This window comes from Hemiscyllium ocellatum, unplaced genomic scaffold (genome assembly GCF_020745735.1).
Source record: "Hemiscyllium ocellatum isolate sHemOce1 unplaced genomic scaffold, sHemOce1.pat.X.cur. scaffold_1409_pat_ctg1, whole genome shotgun sequence".
NCBI classification, from domain to species: Eukaryota; Metazoa; Chordata; class Chondrichthyes; order Orectolobiformes; family Hemiscylliidae; genus Hemiscyllium; species Hemiscyllium ocellatum.
Genome location: NW_026867766.1, coordinates 32418 through 57620, shown reverse-complemented (window position 1 = coordinate 57620; position 25203 = coordinate 32418). Strand labels below are relative to the sequence as shown.

General features: G+C 51.8%; 1 protein-coding gene across 1 annotated transcript; it reads right to left on the bottom strand.

The window, feature by feature from the left end:
• Window positions 1-23: 23 nt before the first annotated feature.
• Window positions 24-23629, bottom strand: LOC132809916 (potassium voltage-gated channel subfamily H member 6-like; the record flags this gene model as incomplete). The annotated part of the gene is made up of 3 exons (XM_060822600.1): window positions 24-217; window positions 6585-6837; window positions 23430-23629. Coding segments are annotated over 3 exons (647 nt in total), but the record flags the coding sequence as incomplete, so codon positions are not given.
• Window positions 23630-25203: the final 1574 nt, after the last annotated feature.

The following is a 25203-nucleotide window of genomic DNA, read 5'->3' as shown; positions in this document are numbered from 1 at the left end:
ACATGGGAAGGATTAAACCTCACATCTCTGAGATTGAACGTGATCTCCAAATTGGTCCAGAATTTGTTGGAGAAGTCGGGGTACATGTCGAGAACCTCCAGCAGATCATCTCGCAGGATCCGGTGTAAATCACAGTATGTTAGAGCCCGGACGTCAGAGTTCGATTTCCCTGGCCTGGCGTAAAGGCTGATCGGTTCTCCAAACGTGTCGTTCTTCCCTGGAATAATAAACAAAAACCAAATATATCAAACCTCTGCACTGGGACCACACAATGATCAGAGAGTCTGGCTCAGGGGGGAGGGTCTGGCTCAGTGGGGAGGGTCTGGCTCAGGGGGGAGGGCCTGGCTCAGTGGGGAGGGTCTGGCTCAGGGGGGAGGGTCTGGCTCAGTGGGGAGGGTCTGGCTCAGGGGGGAGGGTCTGGCTCAGTGGGGAGGGTCTGGCTCAGTGGGGAGGGTCTGGCTCAGGGGGGGAGGGTCTGGCTCAGGGGAGAGGGTCTGGCTCAGTGGGGAGGGTCTGGCTCAGGGGGGAAGGGTCTGGCTCAGGGGGAAAGGGTCTGGCTCGGGGGGGAAGGTCTGGCTCAGGGGGGAGGGTCTGGCTCAGGGGGGGAAGGTCTGGCTCAGGGGGGAGGGTCTGGCTCGGGGGGGGAAGGTCTGGCTCGGGGGGGAAGGTCTGGCTCGGGGGGGAGGGCCTGGCTCAGGGGGGAGGGTCTGGCTCGGGGGGGAGGGTCTGGCTCAGGGGGGAGCACTGTCACGTCTAGGGGGGACATCTCACATTCATGTCTCATTCCGGATCTTTTTCAGAAACAGGAGCAGGTCATTCAGCCCATCGATTGAAGGATTTCTTCTTTACCCTTGGAGCAGATCTGTGGGACCCCCACCCTTCTGTTCCAAACGTGTGGTACATTTTGCTGAGCTCACATTGGGGGTTCTTTGTAAGGGAAGTCACGTTTAGTCCCATATTCCTACTTACTGCCCGTGTATTCCTCATCCTCAAGATGTGGTCGAAGTCCTTTTGGAAATTAGTTACGTAACAATTCCAACCACCTTTCCCAGCCGACTATTTCAGACTGGCAACTCTCTGGGTGAGGAAAGCAATCTGCTAGATCTTTTACCGATCAGTTTGAATCAGTGGTCTTTGGTTTTTGCCAGAAAGCAGAACCATTTTATTTAATCCATCTCAGTGCTTCACAAGCATTTTCCCACTGACACCCCAAACCAAGGCTTGAAAATTGTCACATGCCCTCCCCACGAGAGTAAGGACCTGCTTGAGCAGGATAGCTTGGTCCTCAGCGGCACGGTGGCTCAGTGGTTAGCACCGCTGCCTCACAGCGCCAGGGACCTGGGTTCAACTCCAGCCTCGGGCGACTGTCTGTGTGGAGTTTGCACATTCTCCCTGTGTCTGTGTGGGTTTCCTCCAGGTGCTCCGGTTTCCTCCCATAGTCCAAAGATGTACAGGTTAGGTGAACTGGCCATGCTATGTTGCCCATAGAGTTAGCTGACATTAGTCAGGGGTAATGGGTCTGGGTGGGTTGCTCTTCAGAGGGTCGGTGTGGACCGGTTGGGCCGAAGGGCCTGTTTCCACACTGTAGGGAATCTAATCTAATCATTTAGCTCCCCAGCAGCCATTGCTAGCATTCTCAAGATCCTAAAATCTAACTTGGGATCCCGAGTTAGTGTCTTCTCCTCCATTTTGGAAAGCTCAGCTCTCTTGAATCTGACTATAACAATGGCACCAAAATTGGTGCCATAATGGACAGTGAAGAAGGATATCTAAGAGAACAAAGGGATCTTAATCCGATGGGCCAATGGATGGTGGATGAATTTTTATTTTGATAAATGTGAGGCTTTTGGACTTTGGTAAAGCAATCCAGGGTAGGACTTACACAGAAGGGCGGTGTGGAGGGCTGTTGAACAGAGGGGTTCAGGTACATAGTCCCTTGAAGGTGGTGTCACGGGTAGACAGGGTAGGGAAGAAGGCATTTGGCTCACTTGTCTTCATTGGTCACACCTTTCAGTACAGGAGTTGGCACATCGTGCTATGGTTGTACAGGACTTTGGTCAGGCCACCTTTGGCGTACTGTTCTGATGACAATGCTTTGGGAAGGATATTACATTGGACAGGGTACAGAAAAGATGTACAAGGATGTTACCAGGACTGGGAAGGTTTGAGTTATAAGGAGAGGCTGGGGTTATTTTTCCTTGAGCATAGGAGGTTGAGAGGTGAACTTGTAGAGGTTTATAAAATTACAAGGATCATAAAGAAGGTGAGTAGTAAAGGTCTTTTCCCCAGGGTGTGGGATTCAAAACTGGAGCACAAACATTTAAGGTGAGAGGGGATAGATTTAAAAGGGACCTGAGGGACAATTTGTTTCCCACTGAGAGTAGTTTATATGTCACAGAGAGTCATAGAGTCCTACAGCACAGAGACAGGCCCTTCGGCCCACACTGGTCCATGCTGACCAAAATGTCCACCCACTCTGACCTCATTTCCCTGCACTGGGCCCATATCCTTCTAATCCTTTCCTATCCATGTATTTGTCCAAATGCCTTTTAAATGTTGTTAATGTACCCACCCCAACCACTTCCCTGGCAGCTTATTCCATCTGCGTACCACCCTCTGTGTAAATAACATTGCCCCTCAGGTTCCCTTTTATACTTACCCCTCCAACCTGAAACTGACCCCCTCTAGTCCTCGATTCCCCAACCCTGGGAAAATGACTGAGTGCGTTCACCCAATTCAGGCCTCTCCTGATCTTATACACTGCTACAAGATCTCAGTCTCCTACACTTTAAATTTAAAATGGTCCTAGCTTGTCCAACCTCTCCCGATAAATCCCGATAATTGCCACTGAGTCCTGGCTACAGCATTGTCAATTTTTTTCTGCCCTCTCTCTAGTTTCATAACATCCTTCCTATAGCAAGGTGATCAAAATGTGGAATCACCTCCCAGAGGAAGTGGTAGATGCAGGGTGTGGTTACAACATTTAAAAGATATTTGGACAGAAGCATGAATAGGAAAGGTTTAGAGAGATAAGGAGGAGGACAAGCAGGAGGGAGAGGGACACAGCAAGGCAGGCAGCATCAGGAGGGAGAGGGACACAGCAAGGCAGGCAGTATCAGGAGGGAGAGGGACACAGCAAGGCAGGCAGTATCAGGAGGGAGAGGGGCACAGCAAGGCAGGCAGTATCAGGAGGGAGAGGGACACAGCAAGGCAGGCAGCATCAGGAGGGAGAGGGGCACAGCAAGGCAGGCAGTATCAGGAGGGAGAGGGACACAGCAAGGCAGGCAGTATCAGGAGGGAGAGGGACACAGCAAGGCAGGCAGTATCAGGAGGGAGAGGGGCACAGCAAGGCAGGCAGCATCAGGAGGGAGAGGGACACAGCAAGGCAGGCAGTATCAGGAGGGAGGGACACAGCAAGGCAGGCAGTATCAGGAGGGAGAGGGGCACAGCAAGGCAGGCAGCATCAGGAGGGAGAGGGACACAGCAAGGCAGGCAGTATCAGGAGGGAGAGGGGCACAGCAAGGCAGGCAGTATCAGGAGGGAGAGGGACACAGCAAGGCAGGCAGTATCAGGAGGGAGAGGGGCACAGCAAGGCAGGCAGTATCAGGAGGGAGAGGGACACAGCAAGGCAGGCAGCATCAGGAGGGAGAGGGACACAGCAAGGCAGGCAGCATCAGGAGGGAGGGACACAGCAAGGCAGGCAGCATCAGGAGGGAGAGGGGCACAGCAAGGCAGGCAGCATCAGGAGGGAGAGGGGCACAGCAAGGCAGGCAGCATCAGGAGGTAGAGGGGCACAGCAAGGCAGGCAGTATCAGGAGGGAGAGGGACACAGCAAGGCAGGCAGCATCAGGAGGGAGAGGGACACAGCAAGGCAGGCAGTATCAGGAGGGAGAGGGACACAGCAAGGCAGGCAGCATCAGGAGGGAGAGGGACACAGCAAGGCAGGCAGTATCAGGAGGGAGAGGGACACAGCAAGGCAGGCAGCATCAGGAGGGAGAGGGACACAGCAAGGCAGGCAGTATCAGGAGGTGAAGAAGTCAATATTTCAGGTGTAACCCTTTTTCTGGACTGGAGGTGGGTGTTGGGGAAGCTGCAGATAAAGAGGGTGTTGGGGGCAGGTGGTGAAGTGGGGATAGGTGAAGGCAGGCAGAGGGTAGGACCTGGTTGGTCAGTGGGAGGAATGAATCTGGTTGGTGGCTGGGGATATGGGCCTGGCTTACTTTGGGAAATCTGGTCAATGTGGACGATTGGAGCTAAGGGCCTATTTCTGTGCTGTAAATCTCTGCAACTTTATAATCCGGGAAGCCTCTATCCTTTAGCTCTCTCTATCTCTTCTGTTCCAGGAGGAACAGTGTGAAACCTTTCAGCTCCCTCATCCCCGGTAACAGGCTGCTGGAGCTGGCTGAGGGTTTGCTGTCTTTTACAAAGTTGCACATGGGGCTGGGGCTGAGCCAGTGATTTGTGAATTTGTTGTACAATCCCTTTGCTTTCACCTTGTATTCCTGTTTGTCTACCCACCTTGCCAATGTGCCCTGCCACCCTGGGCCAAGGGTTGTCAATCTCTCCCTGATTGTCCCCACTTTGAAAGTCCTGCCGTTTCGGATGCACAGTCTTGCTTTAGTTGCTCTCCCAAATTGCAACCATTCACACATCCCACAGCGAATCCCATCTGCCGAGCATCATGGAGATTCACCACCCTGGCTGGGTCATTGTGAAATCCATTACAGACTGGCTACAGCACAGAAACAGGCCATTCAGCCCATCATGTTTTCACTGGCTCTCTGAAGGAGCAATCCAATTCTAGCCACTCGCCCACTCTTTCCCCATAACACTGCACAGTCTTCCTTTTCAGGTTCTCATCCAATTCCCTCTTGATTGAACTGACCCCACCACCCTCTCCATGTTTTCCTGAGAACCTCTCGGTGGTGCTGTCTGATTCTCAATCCTTCCATCAATGGGAACTGTTGCTCCCTATCTATTCCGACCTGATCCCTCATGATTCTTAACCATTCCATCAAACCCCATCTCCATCTCCTCTAGGAAATCAGATCCAATTTCTCCAATCTGCCTGAAGATCCTCGAAACATCTGCTGGGCTAACAATCCGCCGAAAATGAGGACTGCACTCCACTGGTCACAGGCCTCCAGTCTGAAAAACAACCCCATCTATTCCCACCTGCCAGCACCCAGCTCATATCCCTCCAAACCCTCCCTATTGATTTACAAGGATGCTGCCAGGGTTGGAGGGTTTGAGCTACAGGGAGAGGCTGCACAGGCTGGGGCTGTATTCCCTGGAGCGTCGGAGGCTGAGGGCTGACCTTATAGAGGTTTACATAATCATGAGGCGCATTGATAGGATAAATAGGCCACGTCTTTTCCCTGGAGTCGGGAGTCCAGAACTAGAGGGCATAGATTTAGGGTGAGAGGGGAAAGATATAAAAGAGACCTAAGGGGCAACTTTTTCACACAGAGGGTGGTACGTGTATGGAATGAGGAAGGGTGGAGGCTGGTACAATTGCAACATTTAAAAGGCATTGATCCCAGGGAAAAGACTTTGCCTCTTTATCCTATCCATGCCCCTCATAATTTTGTAAACCTCTATAAGGTCACCCCTCAGCCTCCGACGCTCCAGGGAATATAGCCCCAGCCTGTGCAGCCTCTCCCTGTAGCTCAAACCCTCCAACCCTGGCAACATCCTTGTAAATCTATAGGGAGGGTTTGGAGGGATATGAGCTGGGTGCTGGCAGGTGGGAATAGATGGGGTTGGCCTCTCTGGTTGGCATGGATGGGTTTGATTGATGGGTCTGTTTCCGTGCTGTACATCTCTTATCAGGTGCTGCAGAGTCAGGGTCAAACTGTGTGGTGCGATCATCAGGGAACACCCTCTGCTTACGGTCTTCTGTTGGAGGGAGGTTCATTAAAAGGTTTGAAGACAGTTGGATCCAGGGCCCGACTTTGTGAAGCTGTGGTGGGACAGCAACAGAAATCCCGATCTCTTACCAAGTCACACCACTCCCACCCCCACCCCCAACCCCACCCCCACCCCCACCCCACCCCCAGTCCATCCTGGGCTCTTTTACTACAGGGGAAGATCCAAATTTAAATATTTTCTTTAGGGGAAGACAGTGGTGCTATTATCGCTGGACTATTAAACTAGAAACCCAGCTAATGTTCTGTGGGACCTGGATTTGAATCCTGCCAAGGCGGATGGTGGAATTTGAATTCAGTGCAAAGTCTGGAGTTAAAGTTCTCAAGATGACCACTGAACCACCATCAGAAATAACCATCTGGTTCACTAATGTCCTTCAGGGAATGACATCTGCCCTCCTTACCTGGCCTGGCCTACATGTGACTCCAGACCCACAGCAACGTGGTTGTCTCTTAACTGCCCCCTGGGTAATTAGGGACGGGTAATAAATGCTGGCCCGGCCACAGAAGTGAGTGAATTCGTAAAACAAAATCTTTTCTGCAGCTTTTGTGAACTGTGGTGTCTGAGCCCGTTCGTCCCCTGTGTCCGATGGTGCCCACCCACTGCCCCCAACAGGAAGACCATCCCAAACTCTAACAGCGAGGAGGCTGACGTACCCAAGATGGCTACCACCACATCGTTACGCAGGATCTCGATAGAGCCACGGGATATGAAGTAGAGCGCAGTCAATACGTCGCCATAATGGACCAGAGTGTCACCAGGAGGAGCATGTGTGGTCTTGAACTTCATCGCCAGGGCCCTCAGGCAGCCCGGGCTGGCCCCCCTGAAGACCTTACAGTTCTGGAGGAGGCTCCTGTTCAGGTGCAGGCAAATGTCGGCCTGCAAGCATTCCGGGAAGCCTTTCAACACCTGAACCGAGAGAGAGAGAGAGAGAGAGAGAGACAGGACCCAGTCACTTCCAGTAAAAAGGGGCAACATTCCGGGGACATTACAATAAATCAAGGAAATGTGGCTGCTGGAAATCTGAATCAAAAAGAGAAATTGCTGGGGAAACTCGACAGGCCTGTAGGGAGAAAGCAGGGTTAATGTTCCGAGGCTCGATCAGAACTGATCGCAGCTGAGATAAAGGTGGAGAGCCCTAAATCTGCAGGGTCCCCAGGCAGAGAGTGAGGGGCTGTTTCTCCAGCTTACACTGAGCTTCACTGGAGCACGGCAGCGAGTCTGAGACCAAGGTATTGGCCAGGGAACAGGGTGCGGGGGTCTCAGCCAGGGAACAGGGTGGGGGGAGTCTCAGCCAGGGAACAGGGTGGGGGGAGTCTCAGCCAGGGAACAGGGTGGGGGGAGTCTCAGCCAGGGAACAGGGTGGAGGGGGGAATCTCAGCCAGGGGACAGGGTGGGAGGCTCTCAGCCAGGGGACAGGGTGGGGGGAGTCTCAGCTAGGGAGCAGGGTGGGGGGAGTCTCAGCCAGGGAACAGGGTGGGGGGAGTCTCAGCCAGGGAACAGGGTGGGGGAGTCTCAGCCAGGGAACAGGGTGGGGGGGGGAATCTCAGCCAGGGGACAGGGTGGGAGGCTCTCAGCCAGGGGACAGGGTGGGGGGAGTCTCAGCCAGGGAGCAGGGTGGGGGGAGTCTCAGCCAGGGAACAGGGTGGGGGGAGTCTCAGCCAGGGAACAGGGTGGGGGGAGTCTCAGCCAGGGAACAGGGTGGAGGGGGGAATCTCAGCCAGGGGACAGGGGTGGGAGGCTCTCAGCCAGGGGACAGGGTGGGGGGAGTCTCAGCCAGGGAGCAGGGTGGGGGGTGTAATGGGGCAGGCAGCTGGAAAGTCAGGGTTGTGTTTGTGGGCGTGTTGTAGATGTTTGGTGAGGCCATCACCCAGCCTCAGTGGAGAGGGGATCACGCTGTGAGCACAGAACACAGTAACCACTGGAGTGGGGGGGTCCATTGCTGCTTCACCTGGAACGTTTGTTTGGAGCCTTGCACAGCGAGGAGGGGAGGGGTAAACAAGGAAACGTACCATGGGGCTGGGGGGAGGGGGGAGGACTGCAGATACTGGAGAGTCACAGAGTGAAAGAGTGTGGTGCTGGAAAAGCACAGCAGGTCAGGCAGCATCCGAGGAGCAGGGGAGTCAACATTTCGGGTATAAGCCCTTCATCAGGAATATGGGGGAGGGGGAAGTGGGGGGCAGGTATTGGGAATGGAGGAGGAGTGGACCAGGGTGGGTCCCAGAGGGTATAGTCCCTGTGGAATGTTGACGGGGGTGGGGAGTGTGTATCATCTCACTGGAAATGGCAGCTAATGGAGTCAGGCGCTGCTGGGATGGGAAGTGAGGATGGGGGTGGGAGGGTGGTGAGGGCAGAGGTGTGGGGAATAAATCAGACGCAGCTAAGGGCCCTGTCTACCTCAGGTGAGGGAAATAGGTCGACATTTCTGAGGGCCCCCCAACTCCATGGAAGGTGGTATCATCAGGACAGATGTGCCGGAGATACAGAAACTGGGAGAATGGAGTTGAGTCCTTACAGGAAGCAGATCGTTGAGGATGTATGGTCAAGGTAACTGTGGGGGTCAATGGGTTGTAACTGTTAGACAATTTGGGTAACCACTTTGCAGAACACTAACTCCTCTCTGTAAAAATCAGCCTGAGTTTCCAGTCGTCCATTTCAGCACAGGGGCATGTTCCCTGGCTAACGTCTCAGTCCCTGGCTAACGTCTCAGTCCCTGGCTAACGTCTCAGGGTCCCTGGCTAACATCTCGGGGTCCCTGGCTAACATCTCAGGGTCCCTGGCTAACGTCTCGGTCCCTGGCTAACGTCTCAGTCCCTGGCTAACGTCTCAGGGTCCCTGGTTAACGTCTCGGGGTCCCTGGCTAACATCTCAGGGTCCCTGGTTAATGTCTCAGGGTCCCTGGCTAACGTCTCGGGGTCCCTGGTTAACGTCTCAGTCCCTGGCTAACGTCTCGGGGTCCCTGGTTAACGTCTCGGGGTCCCTGGCTAACGTCTCAGTCCCTGGCTAACGTCTCGGTCCCTGGCTAACGTCTCAGTCCCTGGCTAACGTCTCGGGGTCCCTGGCTAACATCTCGGGGTCCCTGGCTAACGTCTCGGGGCCCCTGGCTAACGTCTCGGGGTCCCTGGCTAACATCTTGGGGTCCCTGGTTAATGTCTCAGGGTCCCTGGCTAACGTCTCGGGGTCCCTGGTTAACGTCTCAGTCCCTGGCTAACGTCTCGGGGTCCCTGGCTAACGTCTCGGGGTCCCTGGCTAACGTCTCAGTCCCTGGCTAACATCTCGGGGTCCCTGGCTAACGTCTCAGTCCCTGGCTAACGTCTCGGGGTCCCTGGCTAACGTCTCGGTCCCTGGCTAACGTCTCAGTCCCTGGCTAATGTCTCGGGGTCCCTGGCTAACGTCTCGGGGTCCCTGGCTAATGTCTCGGGGTCCCTGGCTAACGTCTCAGTCCCTGGCTAACGTCTCAGTCCCTGACTAACGTCTTGGGGTCCCTGGCTAACGTCTCAGTCCCTGGCTAACGTCTTGGGGTCCCTGGCTAACGTCTCAGTCCCTGGCTAACGTCTCAGTCCCTGACTAACGTCTCGGGGTCCCTGGCTAACGTCTCAGTCCCTGGCTAACGTCTCAGTCCCTGGCTAACGTCTTGGGGTCCCTGGCTAACGTCTCAGTCCCTGGCTAACGTCTCAGTCCCTGACTAACGTCTCGGGGTCCCTGGCTAACGTCTCAGTCCCTGGCTAACGTCTCAGTCCCTGACTAACGTCTCGGGGTCCCTGGCTAACGTCTCAGTCCCTGGCTAACGTCTCGGTCCCTGGCTAATGTCTCAGTCCCTGACTAACGTCTCGGGGTCCCTGGCTAACATCTCGGGGTCCCTGGCTAATGTCTCAGTCCCTGGCTAACGTCTCGGTCCCTGGCTAATGTCTCAGTCCCTGACTAACGTCTCGGGGTCCCTGGCTAATGTCTCAGTCCCTGACTAACGTCTCGGGGTCCCTGGCTAACGTCTCGGTCCCTGGCTAACGTCTCAGTCCCTGACTAACGTCTTGGGGTCCCTGGCTAACGTCTCAGTCCCTGACTAACGTCTCGGGGTCCCTGGCTAACATCTCGGGGTCCCTGGCTAGCTGCAGTGCTCCAGTGAAGCTCAGTATAACCAACAATATCAGCGTCTCATTCCCGACCTGGGGACCCAGCAGTCTCTGGGACTCAACAGTGTATTCAATATTGTTTGAGGGTGATTCCATCCGTCTGTGTGATCCACCCAGCCCCACATCCAGTCCTGTTATCACATGGGTGACCTTGAGTAGAGCCAGCCCTGTCTCAGTACTCACAGCTCTCATTATCACGTGTTCAGATTCTGTTCGGTTTTGGCCTATATCAATGATCCCCTTGCTTACCTACCCTCATCACTTCCCTCTTTTTAGGTCCCACCTCCAACCTACCATCTCACACCTCCCTTCCCCCAACCCCCAAAACCTCACCTTCAGCATCAAAAAGGACTTTTACCGGAGTCTCACATTTCTGAGGAAGGATCACTGGACCCAGCATGTTCACTCTGCTCTCTCTCTCCACAGTTGCTGAGAGACCTGACGGGTTTCAACAGCAATTTCTGGTTTTGCTTCCAAAACATTTTTAGTTTCTGACTGAATTACGTTCCCATATTTGAGTAAATCAAAGCACTAACCCCCCCTCCCCACTCCCTCCCATTTCCCACTCACTATCCCCCCTCCCCACTCCCTCCCATTTCCCCCCTCCCCATGTTAATCACTGTCTAATCTCACTGTTCTGGATAATGTGAAGGAGTTGGAGTTGCCCCAGTCCTGTGCAGTGTGTCACTCACCGTAGAGTTCCCTGTTGTTCTAACCAGTGTATTTATGAGGCTGGTCCAGTTCTGTCTGTGGTTAATAGTAACCCCCAGGTTATGGAGGAGCTGGCAATGGTAATGCCATTGTATGCCCTGAGTGTTTTGATGACAATCTCTCTTGTTGGAGACAGTCATTACCTGGCAATGTGTTCCTCACAGGAATGATAGTTGCCACTCAACCAGCTTAAACCTGAAAGTGCTTCATTATCTGAGGAGTTCTGAATGATGCTGAACATTGTGCAGTTGTCAGCAAATCTCCTCTCTTCTGATCTCACGCTGCGGGGTGGCAGGGTGGGGGCGATGCTTTATTCTCCCCTTTAGGATAATCTCGCTACGAACATGCCCTTTAGTTTTCCTGGGCTGTGTTTGAGGGCGCTGGTTCCTTATCCTCGGTTAAGGCTCCTCTCACTCCTTGCTCATGTTTGATCTCAGGGCCCTGGGGTCTCTCGTTAATACTGATGCCATGCAATGCAACACACACCATACTGTACCACCTCTGTAGTGCCTCTCATGGTGACACAGAACACCCTTGATGACCTCACCTGATAGCCCCCTGTTTTACCAGAACGTGGACTTGTTTCATGGGGATTGTTGCCACTAATCTTCCTGTCCTTTGTCTTGGGTCTACTGAGTGATTATTGATTCATCCCCAGACAGTATCTACAGATGAGACCTGCTTCTTGGATAGCAAGATGGTTCCATCTGTAGATAGACTGGCAATACGCCCCACCAACTGGCAGGAAATATCACAAGAAAGAAGTAATTACTGGAACATTGGAGCTGGTCCAGAGCTGAAAGTGAGACTGTGTGAGACCTTGGTGGAATGGGTGAAGTCAATGTACACCACGAACATTAATCCTTTCACAACAATTATCTCCTTCATGGCACGGTTGCTCAGTGGTTAGCACTGCTGCCTCACAGCGCCAGGGACCTGGGTTCGATTCCAGCCTCAGGAGACTGTGTGGAGTTTGCCTGTTCTCCCCTGTATCTGCATGGGTTTCCTCCCTCGATCCAATGATGTACAGGTTAGGGTGGATCGGCCATGGCAAACTGTCCCATAGTGTTCAGGGATGCTCAGGCTAGGTGAGTTAGGGGATTGGGCCTGGGCAGGATGCTCTTCTGAGGTTTGGTGTGGACTCAACGGGCTGAATGGCCTGCCCCCACACTGCAGGGATTCTATGATTGCATGTCCTTCCTCCATTCCCTAACCCCTCCTTTCATTATCTACCCTCTCCCTCCCTAAATGTTCCAGTGTGACCAGATCCCTGCTCCTGAAAAAGCTGCTCGGGATAATTATTCCATCAGTTTGTGCAGTCACTGTCTCCACACCCAATCACTGCCAACAGCCAAGATACACAGGGAGGTTATTCAACCGTGGGGTGCATCATGGTCGAACCTGACATGTTCCTCACTGGATGTCCAAATGCACATGGGCTGCCAGTGGGTGAGGAACATTGCCAGTGGGTGAGGAGCTCTGCCAGTGGGTGGGGAGCACTGCCAGTGGGTGAGGAGCTCTGCCAGTGGGTGAGGAGCTCTGCCAGTGGGTGGGGAGCACTGCCAGTGGGTGAGGAGCTCTGCCAGTGGGTGAGGAGCTCTGCCAGTGGGTGGGGAGCATGGCCAGTGGGTGAGGAGTAGTGCCAGTGGGTGAGGAGCTCTGCCAGTGGGTGGGGAGCACTGCCAGTGGGTGGGGAGCTCTGCCAGTGGGTGAGGAGCTCTGCCAGTGGGTGGGGAGCACTGCCAGTGGGTGAGGAGCTCTGCCAGTGGGTGGGGAGCTCTGCCAGTGGGTGAGGAGCTCTGCCAGTGGGTGGGGAGCATGGCCAGTGGGTGAGGAGTAGTGCCAGTGGGTGAGGAGCTCTGCCAGTGGGTGGGGAGCACTGCCAGTGGGTGGGGAGCTCTGCCAGTGGGTGGGGAGCTCTGCCAGTGGGTAAGGAGCTCTGCCAGTGGGTGGGGAGCACTGCAAGTGGGTGGGGAGCACTGCCAGTGGGTGAGGAGCTCTGCCAGTGGGTGGGGAGCACTGCCAATTGATGGGGAGCATTGCCAGTGGGTGGGGAGCAGTGCCAGTGGGTGAGGAGCTCTGCCAGTGGGTGGGGAGCACTGCCAGTGGGTAAGGAGCTCTGCCAGTGGGTGGGGAGCACTGCCAGTGGGTAAGGAGCTCTGCCAGTGGGTGGGGAGCACTGCCAGAGGGTGAGGAGCTCTGCCAGTGGTGAGGAGCTCTGCCAGTGGGTGGGGAGCACTGCCAATTGATGGGGAGCACTGCCAGTGGGTGGGGAGCAGTGCCAGTGGGTGAGGAGCTCTGCCAGTGGGTGGGGAGCACTGCCAGTGGGTGAGGAGCTCTGCCAGTGGGTGGGGAGCACTGCCAATTGATGGGGAGCACTGCCAGTGGGTGGGGAGCAGTGCCAGTGGGTGAGGAGCTCTGCCAGTGGGTGGGGAGCATTGCCAGTGGGTGAGGAGTAGTGCCAGTGGGTGAGGAGCTCTGCCAGTGGGTGGGGAGCACTGCCAGTGGGTGAGGAGCTCTGCCAGTGGGTGAGGAGCTCTGCCAGTGGGTGGGGTGTACTGCCAGTGGGTAAGGAGCTCTGCCAGTGGGTGGGGAGCAGAGCCAGTGGGTGAGGAGCACTCACAGTGGGTGAGGAGCTCTGCCAGTGGGTGGGGAGCACTGCCAGTGGGTGAGGAGCTCTGCCAGTGGGTGGGGAGCACTACCAATGGATGGGGAGCACTGCCAGTGGGTGAGGAGCAGTGCCAGTGGGTGAGGAGCATGGCCAGTGGGTGAGGAGTAGTGCCAGTGGGTGGGGAGCACTGTCAATTGATGGGGAGCACTGCCAGTGGGTGGGGAGCAGTGCCAGTGGGTGAGGAGCTCTGCCAGTGGGTGGGGAGCATTGCCAGTGGGTGAGGAGTAGTGCCAGTGGGTGAGGAGCTCTGCCAGTGGGTGGGGAGCACTGCCAGTGGGTGAGGAGCTCTGCCAGTGGGTGAGGAGCTCTGCCAGTGGGTGGGGTGTACTGCCAGTGGGTAAGGAGCTCTGCCAGTGGGTGGGGAGCAGAGCCAGTGGGTGAGGAGCACTGCCAGTGGGTGAGGAGCTCTGCCAGTGGGTGGGGAGCACTGCCAGTGGGTGAGGAGCTCTGCCAGTGGGTGGGGAGCACTACCAATGGATGGGGAGCACTGCCAGTGGGTGAGGAGCAGTGCCAGTAGGTGAGGAGCATGGCCAGTGGGTGAGGAGTAGTGCCAGTGGGTGAGGAGTAGTGCCAGTGGGTGAGGAGCATGGCCAGTGGGTTGAGGGTCAGACATAACCTTCATGCAGAGAGAAAGCTGCTGATGTTGGAACAGCTGAGAACCGCTAACCTCAGCGACAGACTTTATTCCTCACTCGAATCTTTCACAATTAAAGCAAATTCTGTCTGAAGCCAGAGAGCCAGTTCCGGATCTTTCTGAGTGTGAGCAATCTGCTCTGTCAGCCTCAATCAGCTGTTCACTCAAAACTGTCCTGAGGTAGTTCAGCCCCCCATGGAATCTGAGAGGGATAGTAACCGTCACTGCACTGACGAGTGTTCTCTCTCTCACACTCTCATTCTTCCCTCTTCACTGTTCCCGGGCCAGTGTTCCGATCTGTCCACACAATCGTATGCTTCTCTTTTGAGGTGAAAACACTAACATTTTGAGTTAACCACAGCTGGTGGGTCTATTCCTTGGAGATTTTAATTCTCTTTAGAATATATCTGTTCAATGTAATCTGAAATACCCGCTGAAGCATCTGTCTGTTGTCGGTCCTGTGCAGAGCAGATCTAGACCCACAGGCCTCCTCATAATCCTTTTATAAAATAACCCACCACAAATCACTTCAATCATTGAATCTCCTCATATCTTAGCAACAATGTCTGAGTAGCTAATGTAAGGTGTGCCTAATTGCAATCAACTAGGACTTGTGAAGACAACAGTCTTTTCTTGTTAATAGTTGATTCTCCACCATGTTAAAACAAATAGACCCTTAGTCCCAGTCAAATAAAGATGATTGGTAGCACAAAACAACACACTGTCACCCCATCGGCAGGCTCAGCGGTCTTCAGGATGTGGTAAATACTTTAGAGTCAAGCTGCCCACAAATCTTATCAGACATCTCTCCAATCGGTGGGCCTCCAACTCAGTAGGGACCCTGAAACTGAGCCACAAGACCCCTCTCAGGCTTTTGTGTAGGGGGGTAAGTGCAGTGATTGTAACAAGGTCTGCCAGGACACCTCACAGAATAGGAGTTCCCTGATTGCGGCTCAGTCAGGGAGCCCTGGCTGACAGAGATAACCAGGAGTGTCAGAGGTTCTGCTCACTCTGAGAGCTGCCTCTGAGGGAGCTGGGTCAGTGGTGAAGGACTCTCCATTTTGTGTGAGGAAGGTGACTGACTCTGTACTGTCTGGGCCACAGCCCGTGTGTTGCTGCTGTCGGGTTTCTATGAAGGAGCAGAGTTTTTTTTCTCTCTTGTTCCCGGTAGACTTCTTTGATTTCTGGTTTTCTGTATTGTTTGTTGTGGTTATTTTTTCTGGGTTTCTTTCTGTTTATTATCTTTAGTTTGAGCTGTGCTCAGCGGCGCAGGCAGCTGCTACCAACACCACCACCGCTGCTGCTGCCTGGGCCTACACCTCCCACTGCAACCTGGGCCCTGCCGACACCTCAGCACTGCTGCAGCCTGGGCCTACCTCCACTGCTGCTGCCTGGGCCTACACCTCCCATTGCAGCCTGGGCCCTGCCTACACCTCAGCACTGCTGCTGCCTGGGCCTACCTCCACTGCTGCTGCCTGGGCCTGCTCCTCCCACTGCAGCCTGGCCCTGCCTACACATCAGCACTGCTGCTGCTTGGGGCCTACCTCCATTGCTGCTGCCTGGGCCTACACCTCCCACTGCAGCCTGGGCCCTGCCTACACCTTAGCACTGCTGCTGCTTGGGGCCTACTTCCACTGCTGCTGCCTGGGGCCCCACCTACACCTGGGTCTGCTGCTGCTGCTGCTGCTTGGGACTACCTCGACTTGCTCCACTGCAGCTGCCTGGGCCCACCAACACCCAGGACTGTTGCTGTCACTGCCCCAGCCTCCCAGTGTTGTGACTGCCATCGCCTGAGGCTCACGCAGAGGAAGAATATCTGGGATCACCCAGCAGCATAAAGCGGTAAGCTCTGAAATATCAGGCCCAGCTGCTGCCTCAGGCTCGGCTGCTCCAGCCCCAGCTGCAATCCCGATCCCCTTCAGGCACCTGACTAAATGCCTGGGGGTAAAGGCCTATCCCCATCCCAACATGTCTATCGAGGCCCACAGCAAGGCCATGGCTGGTGTGGTCGGCCCACTGGCCATCGTCGCTGCGGCCCGCATGTACGGGAAGGCTGTATTCTCCCTCAAGACCGAGCAGGCGGTCCACCTGGCCGTGGAGAGGGAGCTCACTGTGGGCAGGACACATCTGCCCATTGACCCACTGCAGGTCACGGCCCAGAGGGTTGTGATTTCCAACGTCCCGCCCTTCATTGCCAGTGAGCAACTTCTACCCCATCTTCAAATTCTGGGGGAAATCCAGTCGGGTGTCCACCCGCTCCTGCTCGGTCTGAAGGACCCTGCCCTCCGGCACATTTACTCCTTCGATGCCAGGTGTTCATTTGTCCGGCCCGGGAGGGGGTCACGGAGGGCTCTTTTTAAAAAAAACCAGGAGTGTCGGAGGTTCTGTTCACTCTGAGGGAGCCGTGTAACTGTCCGTGTAACTGTCCGTGTAACTGCTGTGTAACTGTCCGTGTAACTATCCGTGTAACTGCTATGTAACTGTCCGTGTAACTGTCCGTGTAACTGTCTGTGTAACTGCTGTGTAACTGTCCGTGTAACTATCCGTGTAACTGCTATGTAACTGTCTGTGTAACTGTCCGTGTAACTGCTATGTAACTGTCCGTGTAACTGTCCGTGTAACTGCTGTGTAACTGTCCGTGTAACTATCCGTGTAACTGCTATGTAACTGTCCGTGTAACTGTCCGTGTAACTGCTGTGTAACTGTCCGTGTAACTGTCCGTGTAACTGCTGTGTAACTGTCTCTCCACCTGTAAAAAAAGGGGGACATGGTGATGGGGTACCGGCCTGTGTGGAGTAATTTCAATAAGGGTCTGAAAGAGTTAATGCTGGGGAGAGCATGAAACACAATGATGTCATATGCAGACTCGAGCAAGAGAGCAGTTTTGGAATTTGAAGCCGTAAGGATCTAACATGGAGGTCTCCCTCATGGTGTCAGTGACAACGTCTGTCATACTAATGTAACTTGTATGATCCCGACAGTGGGGATAGACACATCCAGTCCATGGAGTCCCCAAAGTGCATCATGCATGCCCTGTAACCCTGCATTCCCCATGGCCATTCAACTCTAGCCTGCACAATATGGGGCAATTTAGCATGGCCAGCCCACTCTGACCTGCACATCATTGGTCTGTGGGAGGACACCGGAGCACCCGGAGGAAACCCACGCAAACACAGGGAGGATGTGCAAACTCCACACAGTCAGTCCCCTGAGGCTGGAATCGAACCTGGGTCCCTGGTGCTGTGAGGCAGCGGTGCTAACCACTGAGCCACCGTGCCCGAGCTGATAGTGTGTGATAAGCTACTCCTTGTTTAATACAGCAGCCCCTCCTCATTAGGCCCTGGGGTGGTTTGGCTGCAGGTTGTCAGGGAAGAAGAGGGCAGCAATCCACCAGATGGGTGGGTGGGGACTCACCAGAGCACCCGGTGCCAGCCAGACGGCTAGACAGCGAAAAGGTCAAGGTTATAAGAATCATCAGACAAAGCTTTCAGAAAGCAGCTCATGCACATTGAAAGAGCAGAACCCTAAAGAATGCTGCTGGAAAATAAATTCATGGTCAGATTGTACAAGACAAGGAATCCACAGTCCGTTGTAAAATATAATCCAGTCCTGGTAAGAGACTGCTCTGACGAAGAGTGATCTAGATTGGAAACATTAGCTTTCTCTCTCTCCATGGATGCTGCCTGACCCGCTGTGATCTCCAGCATTATTAATTGTCTGGTTAAGAGATGGTCTGCATTGGGAGATTCAGCAACTCCCAAGAGTTGGAGTATTGGCCATTCCAAAACTAGTCCGGGCTCTATCGTGAGGCAGTGAGCTGCAGGAGTGGTTCTGAGTTGGATTTTCAGTCAGTACGTGAGCAGAGGTCCGAGGCTCTGTGGGTGAAGGTTAAAAGGACCAGTGATCAAGGGATCACTTTAAAATGGTGCAATAATCCAGCTGGGAAAAGTTAGAAGTGAAAACCATTTGCTTCCAGCTCAGACTGAACATTGTCACTATAGGGCACGACAGGGCATGACTGTAATCAGGGAACTCCAGCACTGAAGAAGCCATTTAAATGACGTTTCCGATCTAGCAATGTTGCAAAGCCAGAATTAAGGGAACAAAGGGGCAATTTAGAAACTTAAACAGACCAGGCCTAATGGAAGGAGGACGTTAGGTGATTATGAGGTCACAGAATAGGACTGAGATCCATTACTTAAACAACAGTAAACAATGGAGAAAGAGCATGTTCAACCCCAGACCCAGCCCAAATAAACCATGAAAACTACGGGAATTATTAGCTGAGCCACAGGCAGTGTGAACTATCCAGGGAAATCTGTGGAATTATTGGGACTCATGGAGTCATGAAAAATGGGATTCATTTTGTAAATCCATTCAAATAACAGGAATCGTTATTAAAGCCAAAGGCATTGGGATTCATTCAGTAAGGAAATGGAAACTATTGATCAAAGGTACGATTAGCAGGGTTCATCGTGAAAAGCTATAATAAGGCTGAAATCATTCATATTGCTCATCAAAGGTAAGAATTCTTCAAGAGCCTGGGAAGCCCTCCAGTGAGCAGTAGACAGGAGCAGAGTTACCACAGTGCTGTGGAGAATGGGGAGCTGGGATCGTATTCTACTTCGATTCCCAGCAAGCCACATCAAAGGTTATGGTGGGAGATACAGGCTTACGGTGTGGGGGTATACTGTCGAGAGGCAACATATTTGAGTAATACCCTGATTCTGTCATAGCCAATGGCTCGCTGTCCACGATCTCTCCCTGACAGCATGAGACAAGGTGAAAATAATAACTGCAGATGCTGGAAACCAGATTCTGGATTAGTGGTGCTGGAAGAGCACAGCAGTTCAGGCAGCATCCAACGAGCAGCGAAATCGACGTTTCGGGCAAACGCCCTTCATCAGGAATAAAGGCCTGAGATACGTTTCCTTTGCCAACATCTGTAATCTCAACGGATCCTGTCCTCTACTGCGATCCACCAGACATCTGGGAAGCCGAATTGTTCTTTGATCGGTTTTTAAAAAATTTCCCTTTGATCTGCTTTTCCCTGACCATTTGTTTCTTTCCTTTGATTAATTTAACCCTTTCTGTCATTGGATGAAGGTTGAGGTCAAAGCATGCATTCACTCTCAAGAGTAGAAAGACCTAACTTATCTGATTCCGTGTGGCATACCTTCCATCTGAGCTGGGATTCCTCCTAAACCATGCAGTTCCCTTGTTGTAGGTTACAAACTGTGTGTCTTCACCTGTGGCACACTATTGAATAATATAATTTGACATGCAACTATTTCAAACTTTAATATTAATGTAATGTCCACTGTCATAAATATCTTCATGCCAAAATGCTGGAGGTGGGTCACTGAATCCCCCTTTATGGACACTTTTCTTCTGTTGTAGCCTGTTCTTGTCAACTTAAGGGCATTTAACTGGTCATTGGATAAACATACGGATGAGAGTGGAATGGTGTAGGTTAGATGGGCTTCAGATTGGTTCCACAAGTTGGCGCAACATCGAGGGTCAAAGGGCTGTACTATCCTGTCACGTTCTAAGTTCTACCTCATGAAATCCTTGAATAAGTAGTTAGTTGACTTCTTGCTGTTCTGTGTCTGTGGACTCTTTCTGCACATTTTCTACAAGTGACGGAGGTAAAACGTTCTCTTTTTTGGTAGCTGGGCACTGCTTGTGCCTGTGCGGTTTCCTTGCTCCACGGCATTGACAATAACTGCTGGTATCTCCCTGGGAATGGGGTTGAGGGAAGTGGGGAGTGTGCCTCAGGGGCAAGCCGTGGTTGGAGAGGGCGTGATGGGAGAAAGGTCAGAACCTAGAGAAGGGTGTGATTCAGGGGATGGTCGCTGAGTTTGTAACGATGAAAGTGAACAACCCATGGAGTAAGTGAGAATGTTGGCAGCAGGTTTTTTTGGGTGTTGCTGGAGAAAGCAGGTGGGAAGTTCTCCAGCAATACTCAAACACCAGAGGGAGAGCAAGTGGATTCACCCAATAACCCCCTCCCCACCATAAAGGCCCCAAAATGCCCAGGAAATTCCAATCATGGGGTCCCATTGTAGGCTATGGACCAAGTGAGTGCAGATTAATGGGATTGATGTAGTTTGGTGTCCATTTGTCAGCATTGGGTTGAAGGGCTTGTTTCTGTTTTACTCTGACTTGATGACTCTCTGAATGTGGAACTGTCAGGATTGGTAAGAGATGCTCTATAAGGAACAGTATGATTCTCTTCTGAGAGAGAGAGAGAGAGAGACGGGGTGTAATAGGGAGAGAGGATGTGGTAGGGAGAGGGAGTACATTGGGGAGAGAGGGGCTGCAGTGGGGAGAGGTATTAAACATTTCAACAAAAGAGTACTCAGCCACCAGTCTACAAGAAAACACAAAATCACTGAGGTAATGATTCCTTGCAAAAGAGTGTGGAGTCTCTAGTTTAAGGCTGTAGAAGTTCAGGAGCTACTATCTGGGTGAAAATTTAGTGGCTGCTACTGTTTTCATGTGTTGTCATACCTCAAAGTGATTCACATACTGTGAATTACTTGAGATGCTGTGGTTGCGTTAGTAATCTGCATTCGATTCCAGCCTGGGGTAACTGTCTATGTGGAGCTTGTACATCCTCCCTGTGTCATGTCTGGGTGCTCCAGTTTCCTCCCACAAATCAAAGATGTGCAGGTTAGGTAAATGGGCCAAGCTAAATTGCCCATAGTGTTCCGGGATGTGTAGGGTGCATTAGTCAGGGGTAGCTGTAGAGTAATAGGGTTGGGGAATGGGTCTGAGTGGTTTGCTGTTCAGAGGGTCAGTGTAGACTTTGTGCCATTAGGCCTCACTAATCTGCAAAAGTATGTTTTACATCATGGCTTTTGCGTGGAAGTTTCTGTCTTTTTTTTTGTTACAAAGTGTATATTACTAACATTGATTTGTGCCAATATAAATACTGTGACTACAAAATAGAATGTATCTGCAAATAAACAAATATTTTGGATGAAATGATTCACCCCACAGATTTATATGTATGTGCATGTGCATGAGTGTGTGAGAGAGTGTAATAAGTAATTGAAAATTGTACCAATTAATTAAGATATAGAGACCATAACAATTTATCAAGGTGATGGTGTCAAAACTGGGCAGGACGGAAGGCTATAACCTGGTGTCGTGTCACGTTGGACTTTGTCCCACCCTTGTCCAACACTGACACCTCCACATCATGTCTCGGAGATTAAAGCTTTCATCGTGTGTTGTGTCTTTAATGGATGACAAGGATTATTGTGCATTTTTGATGAATTCCTCAAACTCTGCCTACGTGAGTCCAAAAGCTGCTATGTCAGCACAAGCAGAGACGACATTGTTACCATGCAGCACACCAAACCTTTTCATTAATCAGCATGTATGGCTGGTCAAATATTCTGGATAATGACCAGGTCCACCTAACCGCTGTAAACTCTGAATCTCCGAGACATGATGTGGTCAAGGGTGGGGCAAAGTCCAAAGTGACACGACACCAGGTTATAGTCTTCCTTCCTGCCCAGTTTTGACACCATCACCTTGATAAATTGTTATGGTCTCTATATCTTAAGTAAATCAAAACTGTATTAATTAATTATTACACTTCCTCACACACACACACACGCTTGTACACGTCCGTACATATAAATCCATGGGGTGAATCATTTCATCCAAGATGTTTGTTTATTTGCAGATACATTCTATTTTGTTCAAAAATCACACGATTTGTAGTCACAGTCAGTCAATTATGGCATCTTATAAATACCAGTTTTCAGAATAAAACCAGCCTGATTCTAAGTTAAAACTCTAAGACATATTCTGAACAATACCTCAGACCTACAATTCCTATTCCTGAGATATTCCTATCGCTCTGCCTGATTGTCATGACAACGAGGCACTGACATTGCCTGTAGACATTTTACACACTGTCTAACACTCTTGGTCACCTGCAGGGATGGATTATCTGACCCTCCACTCACACCACTTGTATGATCTTTGGATCTCTCTGTCTAGAAACTCTGTGATGTGGAGGTGCTGGTTGGACTGGGGTGGTCAAAGTTGAAAAATCACACAACAGCAGGTCACAGTTTAACAGGTTGATGTGGAAGTACAAGCTTTCGGAGCGCTGTTCCTTCGTCAGGTAACTGTGGGACAGGACCAGAGGATGCAAACTTTAGAGCAAAGGATCACAGTGTCATGCAACTGATGCGATATATTGAACAACTGAGATTGCTGTTAAGTCTTTCATCTTTTAGAATGGATTGCGGGTTTTGGTTCATTAATATGTAAATCCCAGAACTTGTTTTAAGTCACATTCTGGAGATAACGCAAGCTTTTATAAAAATAGGTGACATCTCAGCTCAGACGATGCGTTAAAGGTGTGAGGTTAGAGTCTGTCTGTGTCCCAGTCTAGGGTCAGACTGTTCTGTTTCCAGTTATCTCAAGAATGTGACTTCAAAGTAGTTCTGGGATTTACATATTAATGAGCCGAAACCTGCAACCCATTCTAAAGGATGAAAGACTGAACAGCAATCTCGGTTTGTTCAGTATCTCGCATCAGTTGCATCACACTGTGATCTTTTGCTATAAATTCCATGTGCTTTTGATCCTGCTCCATGAGTTACCTGGCGAAGGAGCAGCACGCTGAAAGCTGGCAAAATACTTCCAATTAAACCTGTTGCATTGTAACCTGGTGTTGTGTGATTTTTAATTTGATAAACTCTGTGTCTGTGTCTGCTGCCCTCTCACTGCACACAATGAAGGGGCTGCGTTCCGAAAGCTTGTGATTTGAAATCAACCTGTTGGACGATAACCTACTGTCATGTGATTTCTGATTTCTAGATATTAATGTTCCTAAAAAAAGTATCTATGTAAAAACATCAACATACCTCCTAAAACCGATATCAAAACACACAGGAAACAATAGAAATGTAATGCAGGGGGCATATACATTGCTGTTAGACTTTACTTACAGAATCAATACTCAGACATTGAGCAGACAGAGGTATTTGAGGGCCTTTTTGCCAGTTTACCAAGAGCGCCGGAAGATTAAGACGCCAGTTAAGACAAAGTTTGCTATTTTTCAGCAAATATAGGAGCGAGTGAGGAGAAACCCTGAAAATCAAAAATTAGCCCTCGAGAAAATTTGCAAAAGAATTTCAACAGTACGATGATGAATCCTGCTGCCCTGGAAGCAATGAAATTGTATAAAGTCATCGCTGGGTTTGGAGTGATCAGTTACAATGATTACCTCGCCCTGGATAAAGCACAAAATTCCTCTCAGCCTTTGTCGATCTGTCCGTTGTGTGTTGTGCTCCCAATCTCTGCCCCATAGCCATTCCCTACTTACCGCATTCATGTCAATCCCATTGGTGTATGACCAGGCATGCTGAAAATACTCCTCCAATCTCTGCCGCAGTGGATTGGGAATCTGATGGAAGCGAATAAATTCCTTCACTCGGAGCATCTGGGTGTGGTAACGGGCGGTGCCGGAATATAATCGCTGGATAATCGCAGAGACATTCCCAAAAATACTGGCATACATCAGTGCTGGGAGACAGGAACAATAAGTCAAAGATCAGTCATTCAGAACCGTGGTTACACGGAATGAGTTTTCCTTTGCCAAGCACCAGTCTGAAATATGGGACAGCCGCCATTCGCAAATAACTTCTTACCTTAAATGAGCCAGGGGATGGACAAGATCGCGACAGGCACTGGGATGAGGCACTGGGATAAGGCACTGGGATAAGGTATTGGGTGAGGCACTGGGATAAGGCACTGGGATGAGGCACTGGGATGAGGCACTGGGAACACTGCTGGGATAAGGCTTTGGGATTATGTTAAGGGTGGGACAAGGGAATGGGGGTTAGTGGGAAATGACAGAGGTGAGAATGGAGGGGTATGAGACAGGGAAGTGGGTAGGCTGGATATAGGAAATGATACAACCTTGATGGTGTGTGGAGTGATGGGGATGGTGGAGGGAGTGATGGGGATGGTGTAGAGAGTGATGGGGATGGTGTAGAGAGTGATGGGGACGGTGTAGGGAGTGATGGGGATGGTGTAGGGAGTGATGGGGACGGTGCAGGGAGTGATGGGGACGGTGTAGAGAGTGATGGGGACGGTGTAGAGAGTGATGGGGATGGTGTAGGGAGAGATGGGGAGGGTGTAGGGAGTGATGGGGATGGTGTAGAGAGTGATGGGGATGGTGTACAGAGTGAATGGGACGGTGTATAGAGTGATGGGGTGGCGTAGAGAGTCATGGGGTGGTGCAGAGAGTAATGGGGATGGTATAGAGAGTGATGGGGATGGTGTAGAGAGTGATCAGGATGGTGTAGAGAGTTATGGGGATGGTGTAGGGAGTGATGGGGATGGTGTAGAGTGATGGCGTGGTGTAGGGAGTGAAGGGGATGGTGTAGAGTGTGATGGGGACGGTGTAGGGAGTGATGGGGACGGTGTAGAGTGATGGCGTGGTGTAGGGAGTGATGGGGACGGAGTAGAGAGTGATGGGGACGGTGTAGAGAGTGATGGGGATGGTGTAGAGAGAGATGGGGAGGGTGTAGGGAGTGATGGGGAGGGTGTAGAGAGTGATGGGACGGTGTAGGGAGTGATGGGGACAGTGTAGAGAGAGATGGGGTGGTGTAGGGAGTGATGCGGACAGTGTAGAGTGATGGGGACGGTGTAGAGAGTGATGGGGACGGTGTAGAGAGTGATGGGGACGGTGTAGGGAGTGATGGGAAGGGTGTAGGGAGTGATGGGGACGGTGTACAGAGTGAATGGGACGGTGTATAGAGTGATGGGGTGGTGTAGAGAGTGATGGGGGTGGTGTAGAGATTGATGGGGATCGTGTAGGGAGTGATGGGGACACTTTAGGGAGTGATGGGGATGGTGTAGGGATTGATGGGGATGGTGTAGGTAATGATGGTGATGGTGTAGAGAGTGATGGGGATGGTGTAGAGAGTGATGGGGTGGTGTAGAGAGTGATGGGGACGGTGTAGGGAGTGATGGGGTGGTGTAGAGAGTGATGGGGACGGTGTAGAGTGTGATGGGGACGGTGTAGGGAGTGATGGGGACGGTGTAGGGAATGACGGGGATGGTGTAGAGAGTGATGGGGACGGTGTAGAGTG